At 43.8% G+C, this 11245-nt stretch overlaps 1 protein-coding gene across 2 annotated transcripts; it reads left to right on the forward strand.

The window, feature by feature from the left end:
- The first annotated feature begins 1297 nt into the window (after positions 1-1297).
- eif5a (eukaryotic translation initiation factor 5A) lies at positions 1298-9737 on the forward strand. 2 transcript variants are annotated; one of them, XM_086150749.1, is made up of 5 exons: positions 1298-1438; positions 3564-3752; positions 5354-5458; positions 7662-7793; positions 8589-9737. In XM_086150749.1, the coding sequence occupies exons 2-5, from the start codon at positions 3585-3587 to the stop codon at positions 8652-8654; spliced, it is 471 nt and encodes a 156-aa protein (XP_086006875.1). In that variant the 5' UTR covers positions 1298-1438; positions 3564-3584; the 3' UTR covers positions 8655-9737. The 2 variants fall into 2 exon arrangements, with proteins under 2 accessions (XP_086006875.1, XP_086006874.1); XM_086150748.1 differs by having other exon boundaries at positions 1434-1563.
- The last annotated feature ends 1508 nt before the right edge of the window (positions 9738-11245 follow it).

Below are 11245 nucleotides of genomic sequence, written 5' to 3' on the forward strand. Positions count from 1 at the left end.
GCCTCCCTCCTTTCTTTTCAGATTTCCAGCGGATGTCAACAACAGCCGTGGCAACAGCCATCTTGTGTTTACAAAATGTGCTGACTCGCCATCAGGTGTTGCTGTTTCTTAGCTGCAATTGGCCGTTTCCTGTGTCGAACCCGCCTCCGCCTGTGGCAATCACCGAGGCTGAGGAAACTGAAATGAATCCAAAGGGGGTCAGGGAGGAGGCTGCAGGGGCTCTGGAGTGAAATGAAAGCTCTGCAGATTCCTGGGAGGGGGTGGCAGGCTAAAAGTTCACCCCTGTATCGTAAAAAGAAAATAAATATTTGATTTACTCATTTTTTTAGTTGACGGTTAAATTGTTAACTTTGTTATTACGGTCTTACGTACATTTTAATTGTTTTCTTTTTTTTGTAGTCTTTTATCATTTAATAAAGTTTGCAGTATTTTAATGTTTGATTGTTTGACTTCAGGTCACCTATAAGTTTTTTGTTAAACCCAGATCCTATATAATCACCTTGTTTTATGCAGGATTGACACTGATTGTATATTTTCTCCTTTATTGAAGAGAGAAACTTTGCACCTGTCACATGATAGGCCGGACATTATATAGCTAGGTGAATTGAAATGTCATTTGGAAATTATCAAAAGATATATTTAATGGTAAATATTATGTATTTGTAATATACTTTTGGAGCTATTTTACATTCCGTGTTATTTTTTATTTGGGCTCCTGCCTCATTTAGGTTGCTTCATGGATTTGCAAATGTATGAAAAATAATTATCTGACAAGAACCGCAATAAAAATGTCTTTGAGTAACAGAAAGAAATGAAAATTATAGAAGAGTGCACTTTCAAAATGGCTTTCATGAATTGTGTGTTTCATTCAGTTTAGAGGCTGCAAGCACTTAATTGTTTACCATGTTTACCATGTTTACCATTAGGAATTTGACCATTCTTTTTGTCATTTTGTTCAAAATGTACTTTTCATAAATATCTATAAAGTTGCTTGACTACTGATGATATCCACCAGGACAGAATTGTCCTGTCCTGCTATCGTTTAACAAAATAATTTAAAAAAATATAGATGTTCCTTTCACTTTATCACGATGGGAGTCCTTCGTTTTTTGAGTTGCGCCCTCATTTTTTTTGAACGATGCCTCCATGAGTGACGCGTATAAGTGGAAACTGATGCGGTCGGGCGGACAACGTCGTTAAAAATAGATTACATAACCCCACCTAATCCCGGAAATGTTACCGATTTTCAACTCTAATCTACGCCCAAGTATGCATTTTGCAGAGGGGGTTGCCAGGTCAGACGCGGATTTGGCAACCCTTTCTGCCGGGCGACCACCGGAAGCCATAAACGCCCTCACCCCCTCCCCTTTCTTCATCTACGGATGCTGCAGTGAAGTTCGAGGCGCATGCGCACTTGCGGTCCTCTTTTTCTTGGAAGGTAAGTGTGGCATGGCGCGTGTTTCTGCCTTGGGGGGGACAAACGGATGAGTTAACGGTTATTCTGTGGAGTTGATCCCGCATTTCAGGCTCCAGGAGTACTCGCGTAGCGGCCGGTGAAGTTGTGTAAGTTTATTTGAGCCGCGGATGTGGCCGTTCGGCCGGGCAGGCGGGGTGTGGATGTCCGTGTTCTATCAAACACCATCACGCTGAATCAAAGGGGGGACATGCGGCCTTCAGCGGCGCGGTCGCTGGAAGTCGCTTGTCATCCGCTTTTGCAAATGTCCTCGGCTCTGCGCTCGAAATCCGCGGTGTCATGCTCGATTCCGTGCCATTATCGAGGCCTCTATCCGCAAAATAAAGCTACGTATCCCGGCCGCGGTCGACCGGGCGTCAATCTCTGCGTTCTCTTGGACGAAGTTGAATGGAGAGGCTAGCACGTCTAGCCGCGCTAGCGTCTAATTAGCTTACTGGGTCGGATAACGGTACTCCTTCCTCTGAGCCCCCGGCGAGTATTCGCCGATTATCCGACGAGTAGGCGCTTTCGAACGGTCGTACATCCGACATTAGTTCACCTAACCTCGATAAATTTCCCAACTTGAGCCCGAATACCGCCGCTGCTATATTTACCGTTAACAGGCGCTATTGGCACTTGCCAACTCCAGGCCAGCTAACTAGGAACAGCGTGTGCTACCGTGCTTATAAAAGTATATTACCCCCCTTTATAACGCGAACGTCGTCCGGTACCGTGCCGTGGTAATCCCCGTTATTATCATTTGTTTAAACTTAAGCCTTCGTTCGCCGTAAGCGGGGTGGAAAGCGGGCATATGCGAGGTTTCGCATAGCAGCGGACGCAGCGGTGAGCGCTCCAGCCTCGTGTTGATCCGGGCTCCTCGCCCGTGTGCATCCGCGTCCGGTAGGAACCCGCTTCGCCATGCTTTTTTTCCGCAAAACTCCCGTGGAATTCGGTCACGGCGACATTTCGCGACTCTGCGCCGAGGCCGGGGTCTGAAAAACTGAGAGTCGCGATTCGGCGTGGATTTACATCCTAATTTCCGAGTGGTATGTGACGAATAGGGCGACGCCGCGATACCAAAAAACCAAAAGCGTCCGTATGTCGGAGCCTATCCGCGGGGTTATTCTGCTTAATTACCGAATGGAAGTTCTACGTATACACGTTTATTTCATGTATTTTAAAAAATCGCATCTAATTTATGTCACGATTTTGATCAAAGCGACTAATGGTAGACACTGTGACACTGAAATCTATTGAAATCTCTAAAATCAATAAATAGCCTGCCGTCGCAGCGTCCAATTTATTTATTTATTTATTTTTTTAATCAAGACTAAACTGGAGTTTTTTTTCCTAAGTAGGCCTGGTTTCAAATGTAACCACCCACCATTTTGGCTGCTAGTTTGGCCAGTATGATATTAATTGATTTGTTCAATTAACTATTGGTTATAAAAATGTATGATTCTCAAGTATAGCCAGAGCGACGCACCCACAGAGTTTTGACTTACTGCTCCTTTTGGGGAGGGGGTGGTGGTTACATTGGGGTGATGGGGGGGGGGCGCTTTTAAATCATCCAAAATTCATGAAGTGACTGGTGCCAATGTCACTGGAGAGCAAACCTTACACCGAACATGCTGGTGTACGATCCTCAATCGGCGGCAGCACTGGTAAAGGTGTATAAACTGAACGGGGTGGCTGTTTTCACACCTGCCCGACTTTGATGCATCGATTGAGCCGAACGCCCCACAATGGCGTCGCTCTGTTCAAAATACCTAAGCCATTCAAACCCTTGGTGTTTGGATTTCCTGTCAAACATGCCTTGAGTCATAAACCCGATCGCCTAATAATGTGGGTAACCCAGTGCGGGAGCCACATCCCACATATTAAGCCAATTTCAGTAATTCTGTGGTTGAAAGTACATTGAAAAGACCAAGGTAAGTAGACGGGAGCGTCACTAGCTGTTGTTAAACCTCCCAGACAACTCTTAAATGAGGCATATTGTTTAGGAAACCTGTCGAGGCTTTATTCAGGCGTTGGGTTTAGTGCAGTCTCACACAAAAGGGTCAGAGCTCCTATGTATGTTTTTGACATTGTATTGATTGTTGTCTTGCAGCGCCTCTGAACCATCGCAACCATGGCAGATCCCGATCTTGACTTTCAGACTGGCGAGTCCGGCGCCTCCGCCACTTACCCCATGCAGTGCTCTGCACTGCGCAAGAACGGCTATGTGGTGCTGAAGGGACGTCCCTGCAAAATTGTAGAGATGTCCACCTCCAAGACTGGCAAGCACGGGCATGCCAAGGTAGATATCATAAGTGTTCCCTGCGCCTTTTTGCGGACCAATCCGCCGAAACACGCGTCTTTCTAAATTAGGGGGCGAAATCTAAAATGGAGTTTGGAAGGAGAAACACGGCCAGTGTCAAAGATGAGCTGCCTGGCAGAGACCTGCAGCTCGGGTTTCAGAACAGGCTGACTCCAGCAGCCTGGGGTGGCAGCCTGAGTCGTATATAGGCCCCTTATCTTTTCCCCCTAGACGGTGTCTTACTGTACTTTGACCTCCTGTGGGAGGATAAAAGAAAACTCAAGATTTTGGCTGCAATTGTTTACTTTTAGTCTCTCTTTGACACCAATTGTCAGCATTGGCCATCAAAAAGCTGCACCAGGTTGGCTAAGAGGAGCGTAAAGATGCTGTAGTGCTGGGGTGTGAAAGTGACCCAGTCAACCTAAAAAAAAAAAATGCAGTACTGTGAAATTCGCTTCATTTTTCTTCAAATTTTGCAGACAAAGGGGCATCATTTCAAAACATGTACAATTGCAAAAGTAGTCAATCATAAAGTAGGTCATACATGTAAATATAAAGCCTTTATAATTGCTCCTCTCGGAGCAAGTGGGGAAAATTGTACTTGATAAGAGAATCAGCCAGAGTGAAAGGAAAGGCGTAATAGACAATTGTGAGACCAGCTTTACTATATGGTTTGGAGACAGTGGCATTGAAGAAAAGATGGGAAGCGGAACTCGGGGTAGCAGGAATGAAGATGTGGCTGTTCTGTTTGGGAGTGGTGTAGAAAAATAGGATCAGGAACGAGTCGGTCAGGGGGACAGCACATGTTAGATGTTTTGGAGATGAGGTCAGAGAAGCTGGACTGAGATGGTTCGGTAAGGTACAGGGGAGAGATGGTGTATATATTGGTATAGGGATACTGGGGTTGAAATGGCCAGGCAGGAAGATCAAAAATAATATTTACGGACAAATTGAAAGAGGAAGTGATGTTAGTGAGTGTGAGAGAAGAGGATACAGAAAATAGGGTTCGGTGGAGGAGGTTGATTTGCTGTGGCAACTGCTGTAGGGAATAGCCGTAAGTTAAAGGATTGCCCCTCGCTTGTGTAACCGTTCCCTCAAACTCCTTTTTAAAAACTAACCAGCTGAATAAGTTTCATCAAAATAAAGACAAAATAGCTTACTGTGTTCTTGGTCTGTGGGGGAATTTTCATAAACAGAAAAAATGTTTTCACATTTTTCGATCATAAGCGATGTTGGGTCGCATCTGTTTGCATGTCTTGAGTCAATTTATCTTGGATGTTTTGATTTAAATGTGTTCAAACAAAAACAGCCAGTGTTAATTCCTGTAATTGTCAGCATAACCAACTGAACAATTTTTCTAAGCTTTTGGGGAGGTGGTTTTTACTCACACCATCGCAGGTATACAGCCGCTTCTCTCACAGCTTGTCCATCTGTCGTAACTAGTAAGTGATCCGACTGAATATGTTGTCGTTGTGAAGTCATTAAATATCTCAGCTGGAAAAGATGGCCGCTCTGACTTGCGTGTCCCTGGGCTCCCGTCGCGATCTGCTGTGCTGATCCCAAAAGCTGCCTGCCACTGAAAACTTCCTGCTGTTTTCTAGGTCAATCTGGTTGGTATCGACATCTTCACCAACAAGAAGTATGAAGATATGTGCCCCTCCACCCACAACATGGATGTCCCCTCCATCAAGAGGCTAGACTACCAGGTACTTGTGCCGCCGGAGGAATGTTCTATCGTGCCGGTGTCACTGGAGCGCCCTGACGCCCATCTTGTTAGAGGGGATGTGCAACTTGTATGTCTTGCTAGCCTAAAAGTTTCTTTTAAGCTGAAAGTTCAGTCGAGCCCCTCGCACCTAGCTCAGAAATCGAATCGGGATGCGGGTAGTGATGTGGGCGGCTGGATCTCTTGAGTCCTCATCTGCCAGAGTAACAGATGAGGGGATCAGTAGCCTCCAGCAGATAGACTGGGGATTAGATATGCAATTGTCTACATCGTCACTTCGATGACAAAAAAAATTTAAAGGTGTAACTTAAATCATAGGAGATATCCAAGTATGGTAAATACTCCTAATCTGGACCAGGCTGCTGTCATTTTAGTCAATACACTTAATCATCCCTCGATAATCCGTCAAATGAAATAAAAAGATGCAATTTTTTTTCTTTCTTTTAAATGACCTAACAAGTCTAAAACTGAAGTGTATTTAACCAAGTGTCTTTCCAGCCAGCGAAAGTCGTCTGTGGCACTTTGACAGATACATGCATACACCTCTGTCTGGGATTTCAAGGGATTATCTGCACAGGAAGATAATCCAATTATATTCCTACTTTACGTTCTCTTTTTTTAACATTTGTGGCTATTACATTAAGACTCTGTTTTCATAAAGATAAGCTTTAATATTTACTTTGTCTTATCACGCGCTATTGCTCTGGTGAGGAATCTGTCATGTCTTATGGTCAAACACCATGAATTACTGCATCCTAATGTCCACTTGCACTGATTTTCCTGAAAATCTCATGTATCGACATGGAATTCTTGCCGTGTTTGGATTCTTACTCGGAAAGCTTTTGTCTCGTATGATTGCGGGCTCTCAGACACCAGCGCCAACTGCCACTGAGCCCCGGCTATCTGCCGCCAGCGGGCTCTTATCAACCTGCATCCAACCGCCTCACGCTCGTAGTTTGAAATTTGGGGAGAAGCAGCCACAACTATGAAGCTAGTCACCACTATGACTCATTTCTCCAACAAGAGTCTCCATAACTTTCATGGTGTTATCCAAGCCCACCGTAGCACTTAACCCGTCAGAATCTAAATCATGATGGGAGATGAGTTTGTGACTGACTGCTGCAGTTTTGTAGTCATTTCACAGTCTGTCTGCCCCCCCCCCCCCCATTCGAATATTCCACAGCATCAACTCGCCTTCTGCTCAGAATCGCTTCTCCGCTTGTCCCCCTTTGCCTGTGGAAATTATTTTAAAGCACGAGTTAAAGCCAAACTTATTTATTAATACTTTCCATTCCCCCATACAGCACTGACTTCTTCAAAAGGCTGAAACTACCCCAAGCCATTTTAAACTCAGATGGTCTTCTTAAGTTTCCATCAAACTTTTTTTGAGGTTCATAAAAACTGAGTGTGTTAATTCTCCTCGATGATTTCTTATACCATCTTTATCAGACCCAGGACAGGTGTGCACTGCTTTTAGATTTTTGTTTTTTAATTTTGTATTTATGTTTTAGTTTTAGCCAAATCTGAAGCTTGGATGTGTTTGATGGGGTAATTTTTTTTTTTTTTTTTTTTTTTTAATGGCTTCAATATCAATGCAAACTCTACAGAAGTCACGAGTTTCTACAACCTGTTCGCCTTTTCAGTCAACAGTTTTTGGGTTTAAAACAGTCTTTGTCTCTGTCACCTCGATTTGTCCCAGTAGAGACATTCCACTATAGTCAACCTTAACATCTGACCAGCTGTCATGTCCGATTGCAGCAGTGTTATATTAAGACTTTTGTGAAATGTCCGCAAAAGGGACTATTTGGTGATGGGCTTGTTCTATTCAAGTCAGTTACATGTCTGTGTCAGAAATACTCGAGCGAATGGGTGGTGTAGCGGCTTAAAGTCTTAAATAGCAAAGATACACTTCGACGCTTACTTCCTGGTTACCTTGTCCCGGTTGTACCTGCAGTAAACAAAATGGAGGCATGATATTTGAGTTGTTTTTAAAGCCGCCGTTGTAGTGTAAACAGTCTGCGCTTAGACAAAAATGCCTTGCGTGTTGTGTGATAAATGGACAAAAAAAAAAACAGCGCGCCACAAGCGCAAAAGTTTTTTTTTTTTTGGTTTTGTTTTTTGCTACTCTGCCCCTTTTGGGTGCAAAAGGGAGATAAAAAATAAAAGCATTGTCTTCTCCTCCTCAGCTGGTCAATATCACAGATGGCTACATGTGCTTGATGAGTGACAACGGGGACATCAGAGAGGACCTGCGCGTCCCTGACAACGATGTCGGCAAGGAGATCGAATCAAAGTTTGATGCCGGTGATGAGTTCATGGTGAGTGAGCCGCACGCCCATAGGTAGCCCCCCCTTTCTGTTTTGCAATGTGGAACTGGATTTAAAGGGATCATTCTGGCCAAGTGAAGGAACTTCCTCTTAGCTGGGTTTCTTAATCGGCCCTCACTGGCCGGGCATGAGCTGAGCTTCCCACCGAACGTGTCAAGTCATTACCTGGCCCGTGCCCTGCCAAATTCTCAGAGGTGTTATTTGTGGATTGACAGAAACCCAAACAGCTAAAAATTAGTGTTACCAGGCTTTTGTGTAAAGTGTTGAAGTGTTGGTCTTTTTTTTTTTTTTTTTAATGAAGGCTTTTTTGCAAACTTGTACATGTTCTCGGAAACGAGAAAGAAATGTCCGATAAGGAAATGACCACCGGCCCTTAAGGTCTGATTACTTTAATAAAATTTGAAACCATTCAGAATGTTTGCACGGTGACCGAAGATAATCCTGAAGTCATCAATCTTTTTAGAAATGCGCTTGCAGTTTAAGCTCGGATTATTTTGGGGATCTGCTCAGTAATTTCTCGAGACTTCGCTGTAAAGTCATCGGGTCGAAGTAAGCTGACGTCCAATCAGTAACTAGAGGGTAATACAGGCGGGCCGCGATCCCTGAAGAGAAGGCGTCTCATTTGATTTTGGTTTGAAATGTCCCTTTGCCTGTGCCACGCGGTGGCCACTTTGACAAGAGTGTGCTCAGCTCCTCGAGCAGACGCCGGTCTCTGGGGGCGAAACCCGAGGAGCCGCTTGTGTAGGGTTTCAGATGATTGACTCGGACATGTTGCGTGCCCCACAGGTCACCGTGATTTCTGCCATGGGGGAGGAATGTGCCGTTGGTACCAAGGTTCTCACCAGCAAATAGGAGAAGACGGACTTTGCTGCCCAGGCAACAAGCACCACCCACAACCAGTCTCTTGCATTCTCATTGGTTCTGTCACCAAAGCGTCGGCCTTCAGACAACCTCAATCATTTTGTTGTGATCTTTCTCCATCATTGATCTTATTTTATTTCTCCTTCCTTTTGGTTTCTCTTTTCCATTGCTGTTGGGAATGTTCCAGTGCAGCTTGCTGCATGGTCCTCTGCCTGATCACTGAGGTTTTGTTTGGTAACAGATCTACTTTATATAAAACAACTTCAAAAAAAAAAATGCTGATCAGTTGCTCATTCCTGCTCTTTTTTGCCTTCAAAGTGTTGGTTCTGCCACTCACATTCCTGAATGTTTAAATAACAACGGGATTCAGCTTTTGTATGATAATTTTTTTTATATTTAGATTAATTATAGCAGGTCTAAAGCCTTTTAGAGGGAAGGGTGGGGCGGGAGGGGGCTGTTTTTGAGTTTAACGGTGGGGTGGGGGGGTCGCCCATGTAGATAAGATACTAAATTCTGGTTTAGGTCGTCCCTGTAGCTGTACCGCTTTCCAGCATGGCCTTTGCTCTGGTTCCTGAGTGGATTGGGCACAACAAGGTCCGTTTCTCCTCCTCACGCTGGGATCGTGGCGGCTAGCACTTCAGAGCACTTGAGGTCCATCCCAGCATGTCAGACAACCAAGAAAAGAGAAGCTTTTTGTCTCCCCTGAAGAAACATCAGATTTCCCCTGGTAACGCCGGTCTCTTGTCTGTAGAAGTACAAGGGGGGTGGTGAGGCTCCTGGCGCTCACACCCTTCGGGGCAGGTGAGGGTCGCCCCACCGCCCCAGCCATCCCCAAATAATTAAAAAAAAAAGAAAAAAAGAGTGCTATTTTGTTTTGAGAGGCGCGAGTGTGTAGCGGTGTGGGCCTCCGAAATGTGCGAGGCGGTTTGCAGTGAGGTGTGTGTTTCTTTGGAGGGGCTCAATCGGGTTGGGGAGGGTGGTGGTAATCGCAAACTTTCTGTTCACTCGAGGCCTTTGTCACCTGACTGGAGATGGCAAAATAAAACATTGAAACAAATGGACAAAAACTGCAAACGATGTCTGGTTTTGTGTGTGTCTGTCTGGGGATCTCGTCAAGTCAAAAACGGGCGGACAAAGTGCTGTAATCCCTTACATTGTGTGAACAAATCCTTGAAAGTTTGGGAACTTTGTATTCAGAACTGATGTTGCCGGATAATTGTAATCCGAAGCAAAAATATTTTTAATGTCCCTGTCAGAGGCCTTACAAGCCTGTACATGAGTTTCTGCGTGTTGGCTCAACAGAATTGGCACAGTACTCTATTACTTCCAACCCTCTGTGAAACTTTGTATTGTCTGAGACTTTGTATATTCTGTCTCTCACCGTTCAGTTTTTGAACATGATCCCTGATTTATTCAATGAATTAAACTAAAATGGTTGTAATAGCTACTCCGGTCTGTGGTGACTAAGTCTGCAGAAATTTGATTTAACACTATTTTTTTCTTGAATATTGTGTTGTAAATCCTAAGAATAGTCTGGCTGTAATACACGGGATTTATTAAACACACTTAATTGGATATATTTCTGAATAAAAGCTAAGGAGATTCTTTTTTTCTCCAAAGTCCAAGTCACCTTCGTAAAACAACCTTCAATGTCATTGCAAAATATCAAACTTTCTATCATTAAAGAGTTATTTTGCCCAAATATGTACCTTCAATCGATCAATCCTGTTCAGCTACATTTAACCTGAAATAATTTAAGAGCAGGGCTTTTTTTCTTTTTTTAATAATAGACAGGAAATGAGCAAAGAAAAAAATATTCCACCTCTATCAAATCATGTATTATGGCCACATTATTAATCCCTCCACAAGCCTTTAGACTGAAATTGTCTGAGGACACTGGGGGTCTCCCTGGAGAGCCCCCAAAGGTTCTTGCCATGTTGGGACTACTTGTGAAAATGCTAATAAAAGTCCCAGAAAATGGAGTCTGCCAGAGGAGAAGGGCCTCTTGGCTTCCAAGGATCCAGAACGGCGGTGGCAGCGGCGGCCCGAGAGACACGCCCTGTCAGACGGGGCTTGACTGCCGATGTGAAGATGAATCACGCTGCATTTGGGCTGTGAGTCAGAACTGGTTCGCACTGGAAAGAAAATGTTGTCAAGTGCCTTTTTTTCTCATGCACAATTCAACTGGTTCTGAAGGCTGACTCATCGCTGGGGCAGACACATGAAGAATGCTTAAATCTGATCAAGCACCATTGAATATATTGATGATCAAATCATAGCTTGGTCAGTTTCAACTTTTTTACAGATATGTTTGTTATCAGTTCACAAATGTCAGATAATTATCCAAGTTAAAACATTTTTTTTGGTTTGTTTTTGTTTTCTAAAATCAGGGTGAAATCGTTTGAAACATATGAAACGAAATTACATAAAAAGGCTTAAAAAACATTTCCTACCACAGCTACAAATTTTATGAAATACTAAAATTACCCAAACGATACCTTGAAATGACTGTTTTTGATGAAAATAAAATAATTCCTGATGAGCAAAAATGAATCCACAACATCTGAAATATTGATTTTAAA

The sequence above is a fragment of the Fistularia commersonii genome, chromosome 8 (genome assembly GCF_037954325.1).
Source record: "Fistularia commersonii isolate RoL2024-O1a breed Wild chromosome 8, RoL_Fcom_v1.0, whole genome shotgun sequence".
Lineage (NCBI taxonomy): Eukaryota > Metazoa > Chordata > Actinopteri > Syngnathiformes > Fistulariidae > Fistularia > Fistularia commersonii.